This window comes from Festucalex cinctus, chromosome 8, assembly GCF_051991245.1.
Source record: "Festucalex cinctus isolate MCC-2025b chromosome 8, RoL_Fcin_1.0, whole genome shotgun sequence".
Taxonomy (NCBI): Eukaryota; Metazoa; Chordata; class Actinopteri; order Syngnathiformes; family Syngnathidae; genus Festucalex; species Festucalex cinctus.
In genome coordinates, this window is record NC_135418.1 from 19,977,496 (window position 1) to 20,003,679 (window position 26,184).

A 26,184-nucleotide genomic window follows, 5' to 3' on the forward strand; every position below is an offset into this window, starting at 1 on the left:
AAGGTCCAGTGATATTATTAACTAAACTGTGACTTTTAATTGATTCTTGAAGAAGCATTCATCAACGTCTTGCAATCCAGTTGGATTCAATACAAGAGCTGTATCAATAATTCTGCCTTTACAAAGAAAACAGTGCTCAGTTTTGATTGAGAGTTTCTGAGAAGTACTTCTTTCAAATACATTGTTCCCCTTGCCTCTGTTATTTGTAAAAATAAATAAATAAATAAATAAAAAAATAAATAAAAATAAATCACCTATTGCTTTGTGGCCATCTTGTGTCATCCTGTTGCCAAGTAACTATGTCAACACTGCAAAAAACTAAATCTTAACTAAGGTATAATTTAACCTAAATTTGCTTAATTTGCCTTGACAAGTTATTTTTTACTTAAAATGAAATTGTCAGACAAGATCATTGTGCTTATTTTTAGATACTTTTTACGTAATTATCTTACTTGATCAAGCAGTCTTAGCCTTGAGTGTTAAAGGTGGGTTCAAGGATATTTTTGTGGCTGCGTCTTCCGGGTGGATCATTTTCAGGATTATATCTCAATCCTGTCAATCAATCTGCGTAACAACATCGCGCGTGCTCGTTCCTAGCTGCGCATGCGCACTTCGAGTCTTTGTAACATGTAGCTAGCTTCGGATTCGGCCATTCATCGTTGTAGCTCCACCGAGCTGACCGCGTACTTTGAAAATAACTGAGAGCCACAAGAGGACATCCGTATGAAGCGAGGCCGGCTGCAGAGACTGATGAAGATGATGATGAAGATGAGCTCGCACGTTAGCGACATTTGAGAGGCGTTTCCCCCAGACGAGCAGGAGAGCTGGTAGGATGGTCTTCCGCATGCGCAGTTTTTTAAACTTCCGCTTTTCGAGAACACCATTGAATCCACCTTTAACAGACAGTTTTAAGTACTGTAAGGCTTAGAACAAGTATTTTCCACATTTTAAGATTACAACTAATCAACATCAAAGGCCCTGAACTGGGGTTTCATAAGATGAATTTTCTTATCTTAAGATTTTTCATAATTTAGAAATAAGTATGAAAACAATCAGACAAAAGTGCAAGTTTGTGGCTTCGTTATATTTACTAAGCTCATTTGTCATCTCTCCAATATTCTGTTATCCAAATTCCGTGGCTACAGAGTGCCCACCCTCAGACTTGGAGGTTGTGGGTTCTATCCCGTTCTGGGTCATACCAAAGACAATTAAAAATGTGACCTGTTACTTCCCTGTTTGAGACCCAGGCAAAGTTATCCAAGAGTAAAAAAAAAATACATATGTATTTTAAGAAAATGGTTATATTTATTACAGCTTGGAAAAAGTCAATATAACTTGTTTTTTGTATAAAAATACTATTTTCAAGACTGCTGTGGTTGATATGGGAATAGTATTATTTTCTTATTTTTCTAAATCTTACAGGTAAATTTAAGTACATTTTTCTTGTTCTGTTGGCAGATAATTTTGCTTATTTGAAGTAATAATTTTCTTATTTTACTATTTTTTTTTTCCTTACATTTTCTACTGCCCTTTTTGCAGTGAGGCACTTTGTTTCGACAAAAGTAGTGCTTTGTCACCACCTTGTGGCATTTGTAGGAAATTCTTAAACTTTTTGAGGTGGGTTTCAATGACTCCATGATTTTCTCTGTTCAAATTGAAGAGAACATTGTAAATCTTCTTCAGCTAAATAATGTGTGATGCTGTGTAACTATGTGAAAGCTCACACAGTCATTTTTTTTTAGCTTGACAGGGTTCTGTATAAAAGGCACAGGGGAATAAATGAACACATTTTGAGGGTTCTCTGTGTGAAAGAGGTCTGAAATTGAACAATGTCATCTTTGTAAAGGCAAATAGCAGCTTATTGGTTGTCATTTTTTTTTGTCCATTGAACATACTGTATACAAATAATCTCGACACATTTAGAAATGGTATTTGCTGTTGTGATGTAAATAATATTTGCAGAGTCCAACAAAGTCTAAATGCAATTGGATAATTTTTACATACAGCAACACTCACGCAGGATCCACACACATACGCAGTCAATAAATATGCAATTCATGCCATAAAAAGAAAGTATCCGGCGAGCACTTGTTCACACTGTCTGGGTGCAAAATCAAAACATCAACAACAGTTGTATGCTTGAACCTGACGTCAGCCTCGGATCAAACAAAGCCAAAAAAAAAAAAAAAAAAAATCAAGAAATGAACGGCAAAATCACCCTCCAGACAGACGTGGCTTCATTCAAATCCTTGACTCAAACCTGTCTGTGTGAGGAGCAGACAATTTTAAGAGTTTAGCTTGAGGAGGTTCTTTCGGTAATCCTGGCCATGGCATCCACGGAGCATGCATTCAGCACGCACACTAGTGCTGAACAATTCAGAACAATTATCTAATTGAGATTTATTTTGGGGGGGGCAATTAAATATGTGATCAGTTGTTCAAGGTTCTCTTCTACGGAAGCATAGAGTTGACAATATGGAGTAAACATTTTTGCCTGGCGTGTATGTTTGAACATACTCGCAAATATCTTTGAGCGTACTCGGAAATATGTTTGCAAATATGTTCAAACATACTCGCAAATACGTTCGAACATACTCGCAAGTACGTTCGAACATACTCTCAAGTACGTTCGAACATACTCGCAAATACGTTCGAATGTACTTGTAGGCTACATGCTACAAAGTTAGCATACCTTCCCATAATGCTACAGGGTATTATTTGCGCATTCACGAGTGAAAACAAAACCCAATTTTTTAGGCATTTGGGGCAAATGACGCACCTAAATCATGCACGGCAGACATAATAATTTCATAAAAGTTCCGAATGAACGCTGTTTTTTGTCTACTTAATTTTCTAATGAATTGGTAATGTGGCCCAAATGCCTAAAAAAATGGGGTTTTGTTTTCACTCACACATGCACAAATAATATCCCATGGCATTATGGGAAGGTATGTTAACTTTGAAGCATGTAGCCTACAAGTACGTTTGAACATATTTGCGAGTATGTTTGAACATATTTGAAAGTATGTTCAAACGTATTTGCGAGTATGTTCGAGTATGTTCGAACGTATTTGCGAGAATGTTCGAACATACTCACCAGCCCAAAATGTTTACTTCACATTGGCAACTCAACGCTTCCATACTCTTCCTATTTATTTCAAATCTGAAACACAATAGACAACATCACATTTATTTTAAATGCTTTGGTCTTATGCAAAAATAAAGGCAAATAAGAAAGATTATATTTACGATAAACATAGACATAACTGAATAAGTTATGTCAGATCTGAACTTACATAGACACTAAACAAATAAATAAAATACAGTATACATATAAAAATAAAGCCTACCTCCCGAGCAAAATGAAGCATTTATCCCCAACAAATTACTACAACGCGATGTCAATTTGAATTCAATGAATTGTTCAGCTCTAATGTACTACACGCAAAGAGGAGCGACCGTCCAACTCATAGCAATGCAACAAACTCATGCACGGGGGCGTCGTCACACGGCAGGGGGAGAGAGACGGGAGGAAGAATGGGAAGAGATCTTGGGACAGAGAGGAGAAACTGGGCTGGAACTTGTGAAAAGGTGGGGGGGTGGGGGGGGCAGAAGATGTATTCATGCACCTGACTGGGGTCTACACACCTGCGCTACACATGAGTTCCATTGTGAGCTTTAAGAGCTCACTACAGGAAGACAGAACAAAACACAGACAATCACTCACAGAGGCACAAACACAAGATCAGCAAAGAACCTCAAACTCAGCTCTTTTTTTGCTCAAAGGACACAAGTCTTACCTGTGAAGAAATGCTTACGACTGTTGGTACATTCACCTGTAGCTTGACTAGTTTATTATTATTATTATTATTATTATACTACCAAAAAATTACCTCACCAACCACTATATTATGCACAACCTTATAGAGATCTAAGGTTAGACTATCTACAAAATATACATACAGATTTTTTTGATAGAACATTTAAAGAGGAAGTCAACCCAATATTTTTTTTTACAATAATATGTTATATGCAGCCCCACTGATCTAAATATGGTATTCTGGTTAATATTGTGTTAGTGGAATATGAGTTAAGCAGCAAAATCCAGCCGTTTTTATCCATCTCAAGGGGCGGCCATTTTGTCACTTGCTGTCGACTGAAAATGACATCACAGTTGCTCAGGGCTCAGGCAACGACCAATCACAGCTCCCCTGTTTTCTGAAGCTGAGCTGTGATTGGTTATTATGTGATGTCATCTTCAGTCGACAGCGAGTGGCAAAATGGCCGCCCCCTGAGATGGATAAAAATGGCTGGATTTTGCTTCATAACTCTTATTCCACAAATGTAATATTAATCAGAATGTCATGTTTAGACTAGTGAGCTCACATATAACATTATTGTCAAGAAATGTTTAATGTTGACTTCCACTTTAAATTGGATTCCATTGTGATAAACATTCTGCTCAGGGCCATTCTGTCTGGAGGTCGTATTTGAAGGATGCGGCGAGGAGAGGGAAGGAAGGAGAAAGGAAGGACAAACGGCACAAAAATAAAAAAAAAACTGACCGGAGGGGAATGGAGTGGGTGGCCAAGGGCCATCTGGGAGGGGCGGGACATGGAAAAGATGTTAGCTAATGATGTTAGCTGACACTTCCCAGCATGCATTTGGAGAAGTCGCAAACATCAACAAGTCATGACTAGAATGCACTGCGACAAGCAACTAGTGAATAAATACAGTGGGCACAAGGAAATCGTGATTCAACCACATTAAAAAAAATTACAATAAATATTGCACTACTGTATTATTGAAACTAAAATGCAAGACGAGAAAGCACTACTCGTTAAATGTAAAGTAACTGATGGCTTTCCAATTTTACTTTTTCTAACAGCGGTGCCTTGAGGTAATAATTTTTCACCAGATCATCTTTCCCCATTAAAAAGAATGGAAATGCCATTAATCCGTTCCAGCCTGCCCCAAAAACTAAACTCTATAATGTTGGAATTCAAAAACATATACCATAACATAATTGAATAGAATGTAAAGAATTAAACTGATTTTACGACTTTTTTCATGGGACTTTGTACTGCTCAATTTGGTGTGTGCGCCCTAACCACAAGGGGGCAGTGTAATATAACAGTAACATACATGAAGAAGTGTCTCACAACTCAATAACCTACTGTACTATTAGTAAATTTTCTCAAAGGATCAAAATACACTGGTGAATAATTTGGGGAATTTTTTTTTTTTATATACTGATTAAAACTAAAATTGGCATGCTGATTCAAAAATTGCGCAACTTTTATTGTACCTACCTAACTAGCCAGCATTCAAGTTTTCAACCCTTTTCTGTTATTTCTTGTGAACAAAATGAGGTCCAAACCTCAACAAATTCATAATCAACCAGCCATTTGAAACTGAAATTTTTGATGATTGCTATGTTTGACTCCCAAGGGTCCACTGTATACCGTCCATTTTGAAACCTCATTACCCTTGAAATTAGCCATGAGACATGACTACATGATGCGGTACGATCCGACACACACACAGAACAACCACCACATGCAATGCGGGCCACGTAAAAGAATATTCGATGGAGAATATCTCACAGGAACCATTACAAAAGCTCTTGTGAAACTAGCGTCATGTTCCAGCACTTGAGAAACACAAAACACTGACGTACACATTAAATTCACATACGATACATGCATAACAATAAGTCACCAAAACTTGAATTAATATGTTGTATACTGGAGCAGACACTAAATGACAGAACATGACATGAAAATATGTCTCCAAAAAACAGCACTGCAACTCAGAAAAGAGCACTCAAGAGGGAGAGAGGGGTAGCGGGTTGGTGGGTGGGGGTTGGGGGTGCACCTTCCACACCTAAATTGACTATTGTGGCCTACAAATTGGGACCTCTTCTGCTATATATATACACACATGTATATTAAAGTTAATATGAACAAAGGAGTATTAAGGCCCCATGCAAGGAAAAAATATCCTCCTGACTACCAGCAATTCAAATTTGTCCTCTGTAGTGGACCTTAGTAAACCTGAATATCTCCCACCCAGTGCATACGATTGAATTAACTCCTTTTGTGTTCTATAGAGGACATTCGGAGCTTTGTGTGTAGGGGTGGGGCTTTGCTACCTTTGCTTGCATCATAAAAGAAAATGGCTTCCCTCAGTGCAGGCAATTTTTAGGGAAGAGTAAAAGTAAGTGTGTAACACTTTTTATTGAACAAATTTAGGCTTTAAATATTGTTGGCATGTTTGAATTATTTTAACTGTATTTGAGCCTAGCATTTAAAAAAAAAAAAAAAAAAGTCCTCTGTAGTGGACACGTCATAGCTTAAGAATAAAAACGTTTTTGTTTTTTTTTCAAAAATTTCTTTTGCAGTATTCCAGTTACTTCACAAAGATTGGGGAATATGAAAATAAACATGATTGGACAATATTTGTTTTTCCTGGTAGTCAGGAGGATATATTGAGTACAAAGTAAAATATGAGAATGAAGTTGAGATACTGTGAAAATTTGTAGAAAAATTAGAAAAACATGACCTTTTTTTTCCAGACATAAACAGTTTGACATTAGAAACAATTTTTTTTAAAGAAATATTTAGATATATTAGAATTATTGCCATTTTTTTGTAAGTCCCATGTAAATTAGATTTTACTATAATTATGATACTATGCTTTTTCCTAAAAATACAACTTTTGATATAAAAATTCAAATTTATTGTATAACATTGTGACTTATTTTTCATGATAATATTAATACTTAATACTCATATTTTATGCCTTTTTCCTTTTCATTACATGTGGCCTTAATACTAATTTCCATGTTGAAGAGCTAAGAACTATTTGAATTTTTAAATAACTCACTGACTTGGTAAGAATTAAAAGTAACCAATTCCTCAACGAAAAACTTGCTGTTAATAAATCCTGTGAGGGGGGGGTCCCGACGATAAAGTTGTTCTTAACAAAAGGGTACACACAAACAATATTCTTTCATTGTTATACTTGCCTCTACAAGTTTCTATGGAAACAAAATGAACAAGAGCAAGAATTAGACATGTGCACAAGGAAAACATGAACCCTCAGTTCGTAGAAAACGATGTTAACATCACATTGTGTCATCATTCAGCCAACACATCTGGAGAATCAGGAGTAAGGCAGTAAAAAAGAAAAAAATAATAACTTGAAAAAGAAAAATACAAAGTCAAAGTGAAGCTTTACATAAAATGCCCTTTTGAAATTAAGTGGCATTTGCACGGCTGGACTTAGTGAAACAACCAATTCAAACTAAAAACAAGATTATGAATTTGTGTTGATATTTTTTATTTAATGTAATGATTTTTTTTTAAATGCCTCAGTAAATCTACAGCCAATCTAAAGGAAAGGCTGATACACTTCTCGTAAAGCTTCAGTTCGACCTGAGAGTCAGAATAAAGTTGTACTTACATTCACTTCAGTGATAGCAATATCGACCACGCTACCGACGACAATTAAGGCATCAAATGTGTTCCAAGCATCAGCGAAATAGTGCTGTAGTCAAAGCACAACATGAAGATGGGAGGGAAGGAGGGAGGGAGAAATGAATGGCGGCGGGGAACGAGTCAAATGATTGGATGACGTGAAAGGATGAGTTGAAGAGAGAAAAAAAAAAAGACGTATTAGGCAGAATTCGAAACAAGGCAAAGGTGGAAAGTCCGAACGGGGTGAGCAGCACCGGCAGGAAGACATCAGACGAGTTCAAAGAGCGACGGGAGTCAGTACAAATCTTGGACTTTACTTACGTCGATCTCACTGAGAACAATGTCTACTATGCTGCCAATCACAACCAGGGCGTCGAACACATTCCAGGCGTCTCCGAAATATCCCTGAGCGAGTTTGAGCGAGGAGTCGCCGAGTTGGGTGTCAGACCAAAAACAATACGTTTTTATTTGTTCTCACAGTCACACATCTAAGGTCTTTTTATTTATTTATTTTTTTTATCCAATATGTCTAAATACCGGCTCCTCAATTGTTCACAAGCTGTAAACGTCGTTAGCACCCCAGTGACAAACAATTGTATCCTAAATGGTTTAGGTGAGATGTACAGCATGCACTTGTGAAGTCCACTTGAGCCGAACTGGTCATGATTGCAACTGATGTATACAGTAGGGGTTGAACCGATTAGTCGACTAGTCGAACTGACTACTCCATATCAAGGTGATTACAAAAACAAATGAAAAGAAATAAAACTAAAATTAAATGAACAGTTTTGTAAATGAAGTAAAATAAAAACAAAAATGCTTTATTACATCTTACGTTCATAAAATTAACTAAAACGAACTATAATTACAGGGAAAATGTCCTTTGTATAGTTTTTTGCCAATTGAACATTCTGGGTTCAAAAAGCTAAAACTTAGTAAAACTAATTAAAAAAAGAACAACTAATAAAAACGAAACATAAAACTAACAAAAATATATTTTAAAAAGAAATCCCAAATTATTATAACCCATAAAAACTAACAATAATAATAATAAAAACAATAATCCCAAATTGTTCTTAAAATCAACTAACTGCTAATCACATTTTTGGCTTTTGCTGCCATCGTCGGACTACAATCCTCAAACTGTACAGTTAACAAGGTGACTGTGTCAGATAAGATGGTTGTGGATGAGAATAGTGTTTAGCATCATTAGCTTCAGCTAATCTTGAAACTGGCATGTGGGGTACTGTGCTGAAAAATAATGACACATCTGATTAATCGACGTCAACTAAACTTTAATCACAGTATACTGTTGTCGACTACAAATTTTTTTTAGTCAGTCAACCCCTAGTATAGAGCGAGTTGTTGTTTAGACAAACTAATATTAATATTGAATGCATGCAAACACTGCACTCCACACACACTCTCTTACTAGCATCCTGTCCTTTTTGGCAACAAAGAGCTGATGGTCAGTCAGTCAAGGGCAGTGTTAAAAAAAAAAACATAATACTCAGACTCATTTGCCAAAGTAAATGAGTACCGTATTTTTCGGATTATAAGTCGCAGTTTTTTTGATAGTTTGGCCAGGGGTGCGATTTATACTCTGGTCTGGTGCAACTTATGTGTGAAATTAACACATTATTATATCATTTCACATGTTATTTTCACACTAAACTGCAAGAGGGCGCTCTAGGCCTGTGTTGATAAGTTCAACATTGCCGGTAGAAGAGCATCGTCTACCTTCCGAGTTGGGGGAGTTGTTTAAAAGTGACACCGAGGATGAAGATTTCATTGGCTTTAGTGATTTGGAATGAAACTGATAGTTTGGTAAACTTGTTAGCATGTTCTTTATGCTAGAGTTATATGAATAACTTGTTGTGATGGGAACATAATTCACCCACGAAACGTTGGGACGAAGGGAGAGTTCCGGGTGGGAAGGTTTTGTTATGTGGAAAAGGGGAGTTAGCCTGCTAGCTTCTTGCTGAGTGGGGAGTTGCTGTTCAGAAGTTGTACAGAAGCTGATGTCAATAAAACGCCAGCCTTTGGCTCCGTGCTTCAACACTCCGCCTCCGACTCCCGTCACCGACTCACTCTTAATATTTTACGTCGTTACTGACATTACCAGGCATGTCAGTCATGTAACGTTAGTATACCATACACTTATTCAGCCTGTTGTTCTCTCTTTTATTTTTATTTTAAATTGCCTTTCAAGATGACATGTATGTTTTTGGTGTTGGATTTTACCAAATAATATTCCCCCAAAAATGCGATTTATACTCCAGTGCGACTTCTATATGTTTTTTCCTTTTTAATTATGCATTTTTTGGCTGGTTCGATTTATAATCCGGAGCGACATATAATCCGAAAAATACGGTAAATATATGCTTATGTCTTGATTGTTTATGTCCGCATTACATTTGTGAGTGAATATGTGATGCGGACAGTGTGGCATTTATGGGCCGACTCACCCTGGGTTTAAAAGCAATGAGCTTGAGAACCATTTCCACAGTGAAAACAGCAGTGAAGACCATGTTGAGGATGTCCATGACATAGTTGAAGAGCGCCGACTGGCCGTAGTGCTGCAAGAAGCACAGTGAAGACATTCTAGTGGAAGGCCTGACAAATTGTATTCAGTTACAGCTCGTTTTATTTACATGGTTATTTTGTGTTTAGAATTGGCAGTCAAAGTCTAGTATGTGCCCGAAATATTATTGGGCTGGCCATTATTCTTATAATTTGACTGAGTTATTTAGTAAATGATATTACTTTGACTTGTCTTACCTGCACAGCCAAGCAGAGTGTGTTGAGCATGATGAGTACAAACATGATGTACTCAAAGCCCGTGGAGTTGACCACATACCAGAACTTGTACTGGTATGGGTTCTTGGGGATGTACCTTCTCAGAGGACGGGCCTTCAGGGCGTACTCCACACACTGACGCTGCACAGAAACGTAGCAGGAACAATTTCAGTTTCGCTCATACTAAACGAACACTTTCTTCTAATCTTGGTTCACGAAACTCCGCTGTCTCTGACCTGGTTCTTGTCAAGTTCACAGTTTTTGTACTCCTTCTCTCCTTGCTCTTGAAACGTGACGATCACAAAACCTACAAAGATGTTCATCATGAAGAAGGCGATGATGATGATGTAGATGATGAAGAAGATGGAAATCTCCACGCGGTAGTTGTAAATGGGCCCGAGGTTCTCCCTGTTGGAGTCGATTGCCTTGTAGAGTAACCTGAGAGAAGATGGGGAAATGCTTCATCAGGGTTTTTATTATCATAATCATCAGAAATAGTAGCAGTAAACATTTCAATTCAGAGTTGCTAATTCATCATTGCTAAGAGATGAACATTCACACTAATGTGACGTTTCCTGCATAGTCCTGTCTAATATAAATTTACCACTTTGATGGTATGGTGGTGCCAATTATGCCAAACTATGTTGACATGACAGGCTATGGGGTAAATGCCACGGAAGAGGCGGCACTGATTTTGCACATGAGCTTTGGTTCCGGTTCATTTTACGACGTGTGGGCTGCGTCCCAATACTTGTGCTTCCGACTTTGTGTCCATCGGTTGCGTGTTTGCAACCCGGACCAGAATCAAAGCTCATGTGCAAAATCACGGAAGTCGGAAGTCCCGCCTCTTCTGTGGCATATACCCCATAGTCCAGTCAAATAAAATAGAACTTCTTGCCTTGATTGGTTGTACCTGGTAGAGTTTTTAAGCAGTGTTCATATGGCCATTGGAGGGTTTACATGTCAATCATTATCCTCAACACCACTGATTGGTTGTTGTGACGTCACTGTCTGTCTACTAGAGCAGTGTTTTTCAATCATTACATTCATTACATTCCTCTGTAACAACACGCGCGACAATACGCTATGAACTGTTCTGACTCGAACCAGAATCTAATCGAACGTAATGGGGTAGATGTGAAAAGAGTCTCACGCTGGCCAGCCTTCAAAGGTAGACACAGTGAACAGAGCCATCATGGCCATAAGCACGTTGTCAAAGTTGAAGTCGCTGTTGAGCCACACTCGTTTGTGGATGGTGGGCTGGTTCACATCGCCGTCCTTATACAGGATGTACGTGCCTCTGAAAATGCAAACAAGTCATGAACTAGGACGGTTAGAGGCTGAGCTGATTACAAGACGATGAAAACCAACTTGCACTCCTCTGGGCTCGACTTGGCTTCATCCGTGCAGCGATAGAACTTTCCCTATAGAGGAACGCGACATATTTGCACCATTAAACCTCTGCTTGAATTTCATTTTGTAATCCCAGTGCTGACCTTGAAGAGCTGCACCCCTATGCAGGCGAACATGAACTGGAGAAGGGTGGTGACAATCATGATGTTGCCGATGGTTCTGATGGCCACAAACACACACTGCACCACGTGCTGAAATAAGAGATGCACATATTTAGACACTCTCCAGAGTGATCGCATGACAGACGAGCACGAGCAGCCATTGCGTACTTTCAGGCCTTTGGCTCGATTGATGGCTCTCAAGGGTCTCAGGACACGAAGGACCCTGAGAATCTTCACTACTGAGATGGCAGACGACCTGTATGATGAAAACACACATCGTGATGTAGATTTTAAAAAAAGTCCATTGTTAGAGAGCGATCTCGACGAGTGATTCCCAACCACCATCCTATGTGCCGTGGCATATTCATGTGTCTTGAAAATTAGCCCTGAGATCATCATTTCAGTGGATATGATTATTTTTGTGACATTTTTGCTTCATGGTTCACTGTGAATTTTTTTTAAATTCTCAAGTAAAATATTTCCAAGGCTTAATAAATGTTGGGAAACATTACTTTAGATTGTCAGGTAGCTAGCTCGGTAGGTAAGTCATTTAATTGTTACAACTTGATGATGATATACATTTTGAATCACTTCATCATTAATAAATGATGAAACTTAATAAAATTATACATAAAATAACATAATATGTATTACAGTGAGGTCACGACCAAGTCCAACTGAGAATATTAAAAATTACAATTGCCATGGGAAAAAATGCAAATAAGCGGGAGATCGGGTGAAAACCCCCAAAACAAAACAAAACAAAACAAACAAACAACAACGAATAAACAGGGGGTTCTGGGGATAACGAGGGATAAGTTCCAAATAAAAATCATCAAAAATCTGAATTATTTTATTAAAAGTTATTATTATTATTATTATTTTATTGATTCACTGCAAAACGTAACAGGTGTTTTTATTATTATCATTATCATTATTATTATTATATTTTCGTACAAATACATTTTTATACATTTTCAAAATCACATTTTAACGCAAAAATACCTTTAAAAAATCATGTATGATATTAAAAAAGAACGCTAAGGGAGAAGTTCCAAATAAAAATCATCAAAAATGTGAATTGTTTTATTAAAAATTATTTTTGTTTTTTGTTTTGTTTTATTGATTCACTGAAAAAGGTAATGTGTTTTTATTATTATTATCATTATCATTATTATTATTATATGTTCATACAAATACATTTTTATACATTTTCAAAATCACATTTTAACACACAAAAATACCTTTAATAAAAAAGTCATGTATGATATTAAAAAAGGGGGATAAGGGATAAGTTTCAAATAAAAATAATCAAAAACGTGAATTTTTTTATTAAAAATTATTATTATTATTATTATTATTATTATTATTATTATTATTTATTTTATTGATTCACTGCAAAAGGTAACAGGTGTTTTTATTATTATCATTCATCTTCTTCTTCTTCTCATTATTATTATTATATTTTTGTACAAATACATTTTTATACATTTTCAAAATCCTATTCTAACACACAAATACACCTTTAAAAAAACAATCATGCATTATATTAAAAAAGGAGGCATCACTTTTGATGTGTGGCAATATTTTTTTTCCAGCGATTTATAGATTGGTAGGAAGGTAGGCGAATAGATTGATAGATAAGATATCGATTTATTCATACTCACTGTATGCCAAAGGAGACTAATGACACTCCCACAACTAACAAGTCGAGAAGGTTGAAGTAATTCCTGCAGAAAGCTCCTTTATGGAGAAACGCTCCGTATGTGGTCATCTGAGGGGAAGGCACATGATATCAGCGGAGCAAGTGACAAAAGAAAGCACACCACAAAAACAAACAGAATTCAACATACACACCTTATTACACACTATCACCCACTCTTTCTCTTTCAAATACACTACCACACATATTATCTCTCACTCAGACATATAGTACACAGAATACAAACATGTTAAATAGGAACAATATACAGTCTATTATATTACCCTCCCCATTTTGCAAAACACATACACACTTTTCCACACTCTTGTAGTTCACTCTGATTGAGGGTGGCGAGCTGAAAGCGGTGAAAAAAGGGGGCTAAAATCTACCGTCGCCACCCCCACGGCCCTTAACGACATGAATGTAGTAGTAAGTCATTCATTTCTCAATCTACTCTGGCAAGAAAACATGCATTTTGTTGCCATGGCGTCAGCATTATAGTTACTCCCTGCAAAAGCTCCCGTGGTAGAGATTGGAAAGTGAAATTGAACTTACTGTCACATTCATGCGGACCGTTCTCTTAAAGCCCATTCTACCATGTTCTTTAATAGCGCCCAATATAGTGTAGGCGGCTCCCAATTAGAAAACAGGCAGAGAAGAAAAAGCAGCCAAAATGACTCGATCTTCAAATCATAAAAGTGAAGGATTAATTCTGAGAGTGCATGTAAACGGTGGAGTCCCCACGCAGCCAACAGAGACACCAACCGCTAACTGAGAGCGTTGGGGAATTGGAGGGTCAAACAGCAGGTGGCCTGTTTTGTGTCCAGATGACTGCAGAGACGAGTCCACCTTTCAATGCGCTCAGTCCGGGTAAGCGGACTGAACCATGCTGGAACATGGCTGATTTTGCCCCCTCTTTTATGCGTCTGAAAAGCAGTCTGTACTAGGGGTTGAACGACTTTGGGTCAGTGACGGATAAGTTTGTCCGATAATGCCCGTGTTATGAATTATCATGTGGTGTGACCAAAAAGAAATAACCAATTTGGGATTTTTATTTTGAAATACATTTAAAGAGAGGAGTTTGTACCATTCACAAGAACCCATGGGAGGACTCACAACTACTCTATATAAAAAAAGTTAAGCCTTTTAGTACTGGTATGTAGTGGTCATATTTGGACATCATGTGGGATGACCTGACAAAAAAAAATTGTCCAACAAATATATATTTTCATTATAATTTTACTTGTTTGGCTAGCTAGCTTATTTTGTTTAGTTGGCTAATTGTTAGCCTTATAACTTAAAACATGTGGACCATCTTCTGGTGCAAACATTGTAGAAAGCTTTCCATGATAGATGTATGTATATCCTAAATTGTAGGTAATAGTAAATAAAATAAATTAACCGTGCTGTTTCTGGTAAAATCTTTAATCCGTCAATGACCCCTTTAGATTGTTTGTAGTCAACGCTAAGGTGAAGCTCAATAATGTCACGATACAATTTTCAGTTTCCCCACAATCCTCGGTTGCACGAGCCTCACCCTCGACTTGCTCATCCAATCACATTGAGATGCCTTCATGACCTCACAAAAAGTCGGAACTTGTAAAACTGAAAGCATCAGTTGATGAATAAACTGCAGGGTCACTACACGAAATATTGTATGGAATTTTTTAAAAATTGAAGGAGGAGTGAATGTTTTGCAAGAATGAATTGACGCTAACCTGCAGTTGTGTTACGGACTATTGAAAGATCCAACTGTCTTTGAGACCATGAAGGTAACAAGAGTGTGATTTGCAATTAGATGGTTTAGTCGCTGGCAGAGGAAGAAGAGTTTGACGTGTGTCTTTGGGATAAAGTCTTGAGCAAAATCCTAATAGAAAGTTTTCCTTAAACGTCACATACCTGTGGACATGGCCGCCATGCTGGAGGTCAACACATTGTTTTTTTTCCCCAGTGCTTATTGAGTGTTTGAATAGATAAATTTGATGCAATGTTGGGTTACAACAATTCAAGTGAGATGGTTAAAGTCTCATTGATATGTTTGTCAAGAATCAGGGTGAGAAGACCGAATAAGTTAGCTTTTAGCATTTTAGCTTAAACGCTATTAAGCAGTGAGAGATGCTTGAATTGTGTAACTATTGTAGTTATTTATGATGGCTACTTTGTCATCGTGTTATGTCTTCTCCACTGAAACTTTTTAGCTCTCATCTGAGCACATCGATGGAGATTGGACAACTTGGAATATGACTGATGAGAGTAATACTGTAAAAAAAACGGACATGAGTCATCTTACTAATCGTTCCAATTCCAGACTGGTTTATCCTCCAGCTCTGGACCTCCAGCGTGGCAGACAATTACAAACAACTGGTTTTGTCATGCGTGTTGCAAATGGTCTCATTTTTTGGTGAAATATTTCCACATAAATTTTGTTTTGCTGCGGCAACCGACCACCTGCTGATTTCAGCGAGAATTCCGTGCCAAATAAAACGTGATTGAACGTTATAATAGTCAATGAGCAGCGGTTCAACCCCTAGTCTGTACAGGAGGCATGGAGTTAGCTTTGACTGGAGTTGACTTTGCATTTGAGCACCCATCCACGAAAACAAAATCACCTCTTACTCAACTTCAGCCAATGCTTCAATAATATCTTAGTAGCTGAGTTCATTTCACAAAGATTTGACATAACCCGCATCCTTTTTACGCATCTTTTTTTTTTCCAGCCATGATGTGACACCCATGATAGTAGAATGTAATGTTTGATGTTATGTTTCCTTCCCCCAAGCTCTCTCTTGCGTTTGTGTTACGGAGTAACCAGTCCAATAAAGATCTCTGCGATTAAGTTCTATCTTTAAAAGAGGTGCCATGAAGCAAAAAAGCAAATAAGAGAAAGGAAACAAACAAGCCAGGTTTGTACTGAGTGGCGGGTGACACACAAGGAGAGAATGCAGCAAGGCTCTCGTTGTCACTTAACGGGTTACCTTCAATATGATCTCAAATGTAAACATACTAGTGAAGACATAATCTGCATAGCCTAGGACCTGGAAGGCAACCACATGTGTGCAGGGTTATTGGGTGGGTGGTTAGTACAGCACGGACAGGGGACACAGGACATTTACCTTCAAAACGATCTCAACAGTAAAGATAGCCGTGAAAGCATAGTCAAAGTAACCAAGTATCTGCAAAAAGCAACGTAGATGTTTAACAAAGACAATTCATTGAGCAGATTACATATTACATCATTAGAAAACAAAATGAATTAGTTTATTTTTTACTTGTAAATTTGGAAGAATATTTTTTTCGTTAAGACTTGAGACTAGACGGCTTCTTGTATGCATAGTTATAACAGCATAACCGCAGTAGTTCGAATGATTACAGTGGAACCTCGAAAGTACAATTTGGAATTTGACCAAAATTCTCAAGTAAAATACACATCTGGGGTCCGCAAAACTTTGGAATCAAAACTCCTGTTGTTTAGGTTTAATGAGCGCCAAATGAATAAAGGCACGATCTTCCGTTTTCACTCAGGAAAATGCACTATATAAATACAGGATGTACACACATGAACTCCTTCTCAGTCTACACATCTGCGTTTCTGTTAGTGTATGGTGGTGATTTTTTTTTCCTAAACCCCCACCGCCCCCTCAGCCTGTATTTTGCCATTTTGTGTTTGTTTTGTCAACAGTGGGGCGTTTCTGTGGACAGACAGTTGTTTAACCCTCCAGCCAATCGCAGAGCGGGGAGGTGGCAGGGGTGCGTGCATGAATTTGTCGGCTGCATGACGTCACTCCCGCGGCAACTTGACAGCACACATGGATTTTTTTGTCAATTGTGGGCATGTGAAACCCTTTGAGACTTTTGTGTGATTAAGGGTTATATAAATAAACTTGCTGGTGGCGTGGGGGGGTAGGAAAAAAATCACCACCACACATTAACAGAAGACCAGAGGTGTAGACTGAGAAGGAGTTCATGTGTATACATCCTGTATTTATATAGTGCATTTTCCTGAGTGAAAATGGAAGACTGTGCCTTTAAATCTGATTTTTTTATTTTTGTTTGGCAACACTTACCATGTTTTTCAGATTGCAGAGTATTAGACGCACCAGTCAAAAATGCACCATGAAGCTCTAGATTATAATAAGTATTTTTTTTTATGGGTTGTGGCATCTACATGCTAAAGAAGGTGGCAGCAATGCACCAAAAGTATTTGCCAACCGCCAAAAGACAATAGAAGAAGAAATGGAAGGAGGAGGAGGAGAATAAGTAGTCATGGCAACATATGTATGACGTACCGCTAATGTAGCATGCGGTTTCCACCACATCAAGGATTTACTGTTTACAGCACCATAAGGCGCAATAACTAACCAGGATTCTACCTTTGGCCACAATGTAACTTGGGATTCTAGCTATTGTAAGTAATTGTAAACTAAAAAGAAAAACTCTGGGTGCCACACCTGAGTACAAGTTTCAGGAGAAGCCAGACTAGGATAAAAGTGTGACTTAGGGTATTTTAAAACAGTTGTTGACAAACTTTATACAACAAGAACCACCGGGTTGTATTCCTAAAAACACTTTTAGTGTTGTACCCAAACCCAAATGGGTTTGAACTTAAGAGGTTCCACTGTAGATTTAATGACTACTGCGGTGAAAACATACACTGTATGGACAATAATATTGAGACAGACCCCTAAATTAACTTGAAATGCATACATAATTCTAGACAACTACAGACATTTTGTGGATTTTGGCCATGTATTCTAATAAACTATTAAGAGCAAAGTTTTCAGTTGGTAAGTGATTAACCCTTCAGCCACTGGAAAAAAAGAAAGAAGCCAAATTTGTCAAAAATTGACACAGGAAGTACTAGTACTGTTATCTTGTGTTCTGTATGTAAACATCAGATGTACCCTGGTGGGATACAAGTAATTAAATAGCTGTAATATCCCTTCCAAGGGAAGGCCCTTTCCTGTTAGCACGTGAAGGTCCATAAAGGCATATTTGCTGTGGTCGCGTTCACTTCCAATAAGTGGGCAAAGTGTCCCAATACTTTTGTCCATATAGCGTCATCAAACTTTCACAGTACTTTGAATAGAACACAAAGACGTACCAGTGTTTTGTTGTTTTACCTGGAAAAATAATCTTACCTTATGAAATGGGATGTTCATGTCAGAGTATGAAAATAAATGTACAAAACATACTTAAAGTAAAAAAATAAAAAACTAGGAAAAAAAACATTTTGATATCTGAATATTAAACCGAGAAAGCTACATAAAGTATTTTCTAATAATTGAATTACACACTGTTTTGTAATGTAATGTAAACATTTACATAAATATTTATATATGTAAGTTCAGATGTATTTATATGTGGTAATCATTTTTTAGTATTTTATATATGAAGCAGGTTTACCGCCAATTGCATGAAGAGGCTCCACAAATTATTTTATCTGAATTCCCTGTTCTAAGTAATGCATACTACATATTTATTTAAAATACTGTCCTAAAATTATTTGCTCATATTTATGCATTATATGAAATCTGATGATTTTAATGCATCGTTAACTAAACTACACTCAAACATGAAGAACCAGTGGCTTTTCAGAGGCATGGAGTCCTACACCACCTCTCATTGGGCTACACCAAGGTGTGTTTAGGGCTGGGCAATTAATCGAAATGTAATCATGATTTCGATTTTGGCTTCTCACGATCATAAAAAAACATTATAGTCGAATCAAAATAATATGCCTATGCAAGTTCCTACGCTGTGAATGCACCATGAATGCACCCGATTATTTGTAGCAACGTTTTGATATACAGATGTTATTCTGTCTTCCCTGAGTTCGCTTTAAGACATTTATATGATTTAGTGAGACCTCAGTTGGAGTTTACTTTAAAAGTAAACACACAACAAAAATAATTATACATCATGTATATTTAAATTCAACATGTACTTCATTTTGGAAACATTGTCATCTTATTGCTAGCAGTCAGCTGGAAAACCCCATTGATGACGAGCTAGCAAAAATTAGCATTAGACATCACAGGAAGGATTTACCTTCAAAAACAAATAATACACAAACGATGTTGTAACTCATACAAACAGGTACTGTAACAATACTCACGGGCATATAGGTATCTTTCCTAATCTGTGAAAAAGTAGTAATATTAATAAAGTTCGCCACTTTCTTCTTCTACTCTTTTTATCTTCATGTACAGAAAGTGTATCTCCACTGCCTCTAAGAGGCCAAAGCGTGTACAGCACGACTTTCTTTCTAGACATTGTTTTTTATACTTTTATTTCAATGTAGTATTATTTTAACAGCTCTAATGAATTTTCTAGTTGTTCTTTTAAGTTATATTTTATGTTGAATTTTGGTAGTTATATGCTAAATTCTGAAATGACTGAATAATAGTGTTTACTAATCGTGATTTCAATATCAATCAAAATAATTTTGATCATTAATTTTTCCAAAATTGCCCGGCCCTATTTGTGGTTGAATGATCGATTGTATGTGGCAAGAGTGAGCAGACTTACAATATTGCGAGCGGAGAAGTTTCGGATGGGATCCTCTGCGGCGAGCGAGACGGAGCTGAGCATGATGAACACCAAGATGAGGTTGGTGAAGATGTGGTGATTGATGAGCTTGTGGCAAAACACACGAACTCTGCAACACACGGCCAATGCACCATGTGTGTGTGTTATAGTCAAAAGTAAAGCGATGTCTTTGTGTACAAGTGTCACTTACGGGTTGGTGTTGCTAAAGATAAAAAAGGCACTTCCTTCTGGGATCGGCGTAATCTTCTCCTTCTTGACCAAGTCGGAGATGGCCGGCCGAGGTCCTGCTGGGACTTCTGGGTCTTCCTCCTCTGCCGCGGTGTCGTCATTGTCCTCTTCTTCATCCTAACCGTATGTGCGAAATCTTCAGATAGCAGCTTGTGCTTTATGATTTTAAAGCTGTATTGTGTGAATGTCACAAACCTTCTCATCTTTCTCATCCTTTTTGTCCCTGGAACAGACACAAATTACATACATTTATTTTTGTACAGTTGTCCCTTAAAATAGGACTTTAATTCATTCCGTGACTTTGCTTGATACTCAAAACGTATCAAATCATCTTCCCCTATTTAAATGAATCCGCTCCAGGGTATAGAGGACCAGAACTGCCAAAATTCCAAATAAATAAATGACTAAAAGTGAAAATAAAAATGGATATAAAAAATATAATTTGAAAATTAGATAATATTTTTTTTTTTTTGGCAGTTTTGGGCCATACTGCCAAGTTGAAATGTTATTCAAGTGAGGGGGCGGTCCTAAGCGTGTCTTGGGTTGGATTCAGCTGCCCCCTCATTTGAATAAAATTGACTTGGCAGTACGGCTCAAAACTGCTAAAATTAATAAAAAATAAATGACTAAATAAATAAATAAACAAATGACTGAAAGTGAAAATAAAAACGAATATAAAAAAATAAAATTCAAAAATTAAATACAAATGTATTTATTTACATATTTACATATATATTTTTGCTCTTTTTATTTCCATTTATATTTCTTTTTTTGGATATAATTTTTTAATGTAATATTTTTTTATATCCATTTTTCTTTTTATTTTAAGTCATTTATTTATTTATTTAGTCATTTATTTATTTTAAATGTTGGCAGTTTTGGTCCTCCATACCAGGTTCCCGCAAAATAACTAACTAAATAAATAAATAAATAAATAATAATAATAATAATATAATTCACTAAGAAAAATAGTACCCTTTAAAAACCTTTTAAAAAAGTTGTAAAAATGTCAGTGTGATGTCAATGATTACATTGTGTTTATTTTAGACAAAACTTGTTAGTTAATTCACAGATCCATTATATATCTTTGTCTGTTAAAAATAATTGAATTTAAGTATGGAATTTCCCACTTTCAACAGCGGGTGGAGCCCTGTAATGAGAAACACAAACAACTGTTCCTTGATTCTGATTAGGAAATTCCAAAGCTTCCTGTTCCTTAAGATACTACGTTGCCATCATTTATTTATCTCAAAATGCAAATAGTCCAGCTTTTACCCTTTCTTATCTCCTTCCTCCGTGTTGAGAGACTCCGCATCTGCCAAGTTGTCCACAGCAATGGCCAAGAAGACATTCAGGAGTATGTCTGATGAAGTCTTCAGTAAAGGAAACGTAAACGGCCAGTGCTTTGGTCAGGTTCAGTCGATTAATATGAGCGGATTGATCATGAACAAGGATACAGTTTCCGCAAATGAAGAGGATGATGAAGTAAAAGCATAAAATCATCCCGGAAGAGGATGGGCCTCCGTACGCCATGATGCCATCGTACATGACAGCGTTCCAGTCTTCTCCGGTCAAGATCTGAGGGAGAGAATTGTATCCACAGGTGTTAAGTCCACTTCTACTATTTCCGAAAAGAAAAATCAAAAGACCCCTAAATACCTGAAAGACGGTAAGTAGCGCTTGTGGAAAGTTGTCAAAGGTGCTCCTCTTGGTCTGGGTCTCGTCAAAGTTGAACTTTCCTCCAAACACCTGCATGCCCAGCAGGGAGAAGATGATGATGAAGAGGAAGAGCAGCAGCAACAGCGAAGCGATGGACTTCATCGAGTTGAGGAGAGAAGCCACCAGGTTGCTGAGTGACTGCCAGTGGCTGGGAAAAAAAAAAAAAAAAACGGAAGAAGAGATAAACAATGACGTGAAAACCAAACAAGAGTGCACATTTGTAGTCTATGAAGGTCAGTGGTGAATTCAGTGATTCCAAGCCATTATGCTGTGGCACATTCAGTTGCCATGAGAGATCATCAGGTGTGACATGAGAATAATCTAATTACACTCATTAGATTGGAAAATAAGCACATCTGTTAAAAAAAAGTCGGGTTGATTTCCATTTGTGCAGTTCTAGCACCCTCTGGTGGCTAGTTTTTTTTTTTTTAGTGCAGTTTAATTTTCACAAGGCATGTTTTGGCCCTTCAATGTTTAAAATCCACGCTCATGGTCCGAGTCAGTTTGTGGAGGAACTCAATGTGTGCTTGCATTAGCAAGTGAGTGAGTCAATATTTTTTCTATATATATTTTTACATATAATATTTAGAATATTTTTATATTTTTCATTGCTGCAATGTACAAAAGCACAATAGTGTGTATTTTTTTTTTTAGTATGAGCTCTTTTTTTCAATATTGTGACCCTTTTTGTATTGCCAACCTCCCCACAATATCGTGATAATTATCGTATCGTGACCTTCATATCGTAATAATATCGTGTTGTGATGTTTGGATATCATTAGGATATGTTAGTATACTGTATAAACATTTTGTGACATTGGACAAACACTGGAGTAATGTGTCATGCAGCAACAGTTCATCAGCCATCAGTATTTCATTAAATTGATAATTGTACAAATACCCTGATTTTTAATTATTTAATTAATTTTTTTAAGGTCAAGTTTCTTTCCAAAAATATGTTCTATGTGCCCCCACTAGGCCAAACACAGCATTTTGATTAATATTGTGTTTTTGGAATATGAGTTAAGCAGCAAAATCCACCTGTTTTTATCCATTTCGAGGGCGGCCATTTTGAAAATGACATCACAGTTGCTCAACATTCAAGTAACGCCCAATTATGGCTGAGCTTGTGAATGTCACATGACCAAACTCAGAAAACAGGTCAATCATGATTGGTTGATACTTGAGCCCTAAGCAACTTGATGTCATTTTAGACAGCAATTGACAAAATGGTTGCCCACCCTGATTAAAAAAAAAAAAGAGTAAATATAAATAGTGACAGTATTTGGTAGTATATGAACCTGTTTGAAAAAACTTGGAAATTGCATGTATGGATGTCGTGGTCTTACCGTGTGACCTTGAAAATCCTCAGCAGACGCACGCAACGGAACACGGAGATCCCGAGGGGCGACATGATCTCCAGCTCCACCAGAATGGTCTCGGTGATCCCTCCACACACCACAAAGCAGTCGAAGCGGTTGAAGAGCGAAACAAAGTAGGCCTGCAGGCCCAGACTGTACATCTTCACCAACATCTCACACGTGAACAGGGCCAGTAGCACTTTGTTGGCCACATCTGGAAGCCACAAACAAACCAAACACAAATTAGTGGTTCAATTCTGCTGTAAGTTTGCCATGAAGCGCAGTGTTGTGCGTACCCTGCACTTGTGTCAGCCACAAAGGTTGGTTATAGTGCTCTGATGATATGGTGAGGGTGTTGAGGAAAACCAGGATGATGACCAGCCAATAGAAAGGCACCGATTTGACAGCCAACCGGCACTTTCTGCGGCAGAACCTGTTCCAGCGGCGCCAGCGCCGACTGCAGGACAATACAGCAAATATTAATTGGGTGCTTTTCACAGTAAATATAACTAAATTCTGTCATATATTTAAAGAAGGTGAGTATCTATTCTGGCGCATGGTGATAGTTTAAATTGTATCTACATGATCTATATGTATTGATCCAGTTTGGCCTTGGTGGACGGCTACGGTCTAATGAGTCACATGAATACACTACAGCAGGGGTGTCCAAACTTTTTCCTCTGAGGGCCACAGACAGAAAAATGGAAAGCTGCAAGGGCCACTTAGATTTTTTTTTTTTTTAAAGTTATTTATTAACACATTCATTGCCAGATCAGCAAAAAATGCATCATTTGACGTCTTTTTCCGTCAATGGCAGTGAATGAGTTAAACATGGTAAAAATCAATGAAGCAATTATAAATTGTTGATATAATGTACAGTTACTTATTGAAAACTGCAAATAGTGACCCCTGTGTGCCACTATAATAGATATGCCTCTCCACTGAGCAGCAGCTGATCCCAAATTGACATTCTGAACCACAAGAACAATCGGTCGTCAACTGACCACACTTAACAACCATTAATGTGATGTTTTCAATTTTTTTCCTTAATAATTAACCATTAATTAATGTGATGTTTTCAAAAATTGAACGTTGACACTAAGAAACAAGTGGATGAAACTATTTTTATTTCTGGAACTGAATTATTAGCTGCAAATTTGTGTCTTTGCGTAGCTAGAAATGTTCAATCCACCCTCTTTTTCTTTTTTTCTTTTTTTAAACGGCATTGAAAAATTATTTTTAATATTTGCTGCGGGCCACCAAAAAATGTATGGCGGGCCGCAAATGGCCCCCGGGCCGTGGTTTGGACACCACTGCACTATAGCAAGGTATACTGTTGAGTACAAGAATTGGACAGTTGAAATTGGGTCTAAAATACAGGACCTACTGGTAAATACTTATTTTATTTATAATAACAGCAATATCATGCAAAGAAAGATACTGACCTGAACTTTGACTTTGAAATTTTTTGACTGAAAGAAAGAAGAATTTGTCAAAGTTTGCATATGAAAGGTGCGCAGATGTGAAAGATTATTATAAAGAGAGAAAAAAGTCAAAAATAAGAAATATTAAAAGGTAGGAAGGAGTTGATTGAACCAGACAGTTTACTTTAAATAGAAAAATATGCACAACTGAGGTGGGACTGAAATCCAAGAGGAATTAATCTTTTTTTCTACACACACTCACCATAGAGGTCCGCAGCATGGCGTCTTTTCATCCTCCCCATTTTGGTTCTCTGTGTTCACAGATTCGGTTTCGCTGGCTGGAACGCTCGCTGCAAATACAAACAAGGGAGACATTTAAGTCAAAATGGGAAAAATGGAAATTAAGATGTCAAAGCAGCAATTTTAACACATATACTTTCATATTACTACAGCAAGAAACAAAAAAAGCATTATTAAGAAGTTTAAAAAACATGAAAGTGTTGCATCTTGATATTTGATGCTGTAAAGATATGTAGCATAGTTGCTTATTTACTGTACATGTGCTATAAAATATAATAACTATACCAAAAGATCTACGAGCAGGTGTAAATATTAGGGGTGTGAATTGCCTCGTACCTGACGATTCGATTCGTATCACGATTCACAGGTCACGATTCGATTCGATACTGATTAATCCCGATACGAATTTATAAGTCGATTGTTGAGATTTTTTTTCATTCAAATTTAGAAAATACTAATCAGTAAGCTTGTAGAGTGTAAGATTTATATGAAAATGTATTATTTATTTATCTGAAATTTCAGTCTTATAGAGGTTGTAATCTGTTTCATGTTTGAACAGCATTAAAATAAAATATTAAGGCTTAATGTTCCGTTCATATAACATTCTTCCATGCTCAAGGTGTGAATCCTAACCCGAAGTCAGACGTTTTGTTGAATATTTTTCCATTAAAAATGGAAGTTTAAAAATCGATTCACACACACAAACACACACACACAAAAAAGGTAATGATGATAAGACGTTGAATCGGTAAGACTACCGAATGAACAATTCTGAGCTCTTAAAAAAAAATAAAAATAAAAAAAAATTAAAAAAAATCGTTTTTTTTTTTATTGAATCGATTCGAGAATCGCGCGATGTAGTATCGCGATATATCGCCGAATCGATTTTTTTTAACACCCCTAGTAAATATTGATTGTGAAAAAAAAAGCCAAATGTTAAGTGAGAACATAAATGTGCAAGACAAAATACCATATTATTATTTACGTGACGTACTATTCAATTATGGGAAAAGCGAGTATAGATGCCCATGAAGAAGAAACGCTCCACTCCCAGCAGTGCACAGTGTTGATTAGTTGTGTGAGGCATCTTCTAAAAAGCATTGAGGT

At 37.1% G+C, this 26,184-nt stretch overlaps 1 protein-coding gene and 1 long non-coding RNA gene across 20 annotated transcripts in view; one reads left to right on the forward strand and one right to left on the reverse strand.

Moving 5' to 3' along the window:
- The window catches only part of cacna1da (calcium channel, voltage-dependent, L type, alpha 1D subunit, a), a 79,554-nt gene that overhangs the window by 21,879 nt on the left and 31,491 nt on the right, over positions 1 to 26,184 (reverse strand). For 5 of the 19 annotated variants that reach the window (XM_077530147.1, XM_077530144.1, XM_077530142.1 and 2 more), the window contains 20 exons: positions 25,040 to 25,127; positions 24,799 to 24,825; positions 23,650 to 23,810; positions 23,342 to 23,567; positions 21,731 to 22,140; positions 21,549 to 21,636; positions 20,469 to 20,496; positions 20,236 to 20,390; positions 20,025 to 20,154; positions 16,610 to 16,669; positions 16,472 to 16,531; positions 13,462 to 13,568; positions 11,963 to 12,050; positions 11,777 to 11,884; positions 11,652 to 11,704; positions 11,434 to 11,580; positions 10,517 to 10,718; positions 10,263 to 10,421; positions 9,950 to 10,060; positions 7,468 to 7,551 (listed from right to left, as the gene is read on the reverse strand). In XM_077530147.1, the coding sequence (XP_077386273.1) occupies positions 7,468 to 7,551; positions 9,950 to 10,060; positions 10,263 to 10,421; positions 10,517 to 10,718; positions 11,434 to 11,580; positions 11,652 to 11,704; positions 11,777 to 11,884; positions 11,963 to 12,050; positions 13,462 to 13,568; positions 16,472 to 16,531; positions 16,610 to 16,669; positions 20,025 to 20,154; positions 20,236 to 20,390; positions 20,469 to 20,496; positions 21,549 to 21,636; positions 21,731 to 22,140; positions 23,342 to 23,567; positions 23,650 to 23,810; positions 24,799 to 24,825; positions 25,040 to 25,127 (2,492 nt within the window). The remainder of the gene's footprint in view (positions 1 to 7,467; positions 7,552 to 9,949; positions 10,061 to 10,262; positions 10,422 to 10,516; positions 10,719 to 11,433; positions 11,581 to 11,651; positions 11,705 to 11,776; positions 11,885 to 11,962; positions 12,051 to 13,461; positions 13,569 to 16,471; positions 16,532 to 16,609; positions 16,670 to 20,024; positions 20,155 to 20,235; positions 20,391 to 20,468; positions 20,497 to 21,548; positions 21,637 to 21,730; positions 22,141 to 23,341; positions 23,568 to 23,649; positions 23,811 to 24,798; positions 24,826 to 25,039; positions 25,128 to 26,184) is intronic. The other 14 variants (XM_077530158.1, XM_077530156.1, XM_077530154.1 and 11 more) reach the window with 5 other exon arrangements.
- On the forward strand, positions 17,560 to 25,800 carry LOC144024081 (uncharacterized). The gene is made up of 3 exons (XR_013284664.1): positions 17,560 to 17,901; positions 20,010 to 20,105; positions 23,365 to 25,800. It is a non-coding gene; the product is annotated as an uncharacterized LOC144024081 (long non-coding RNA).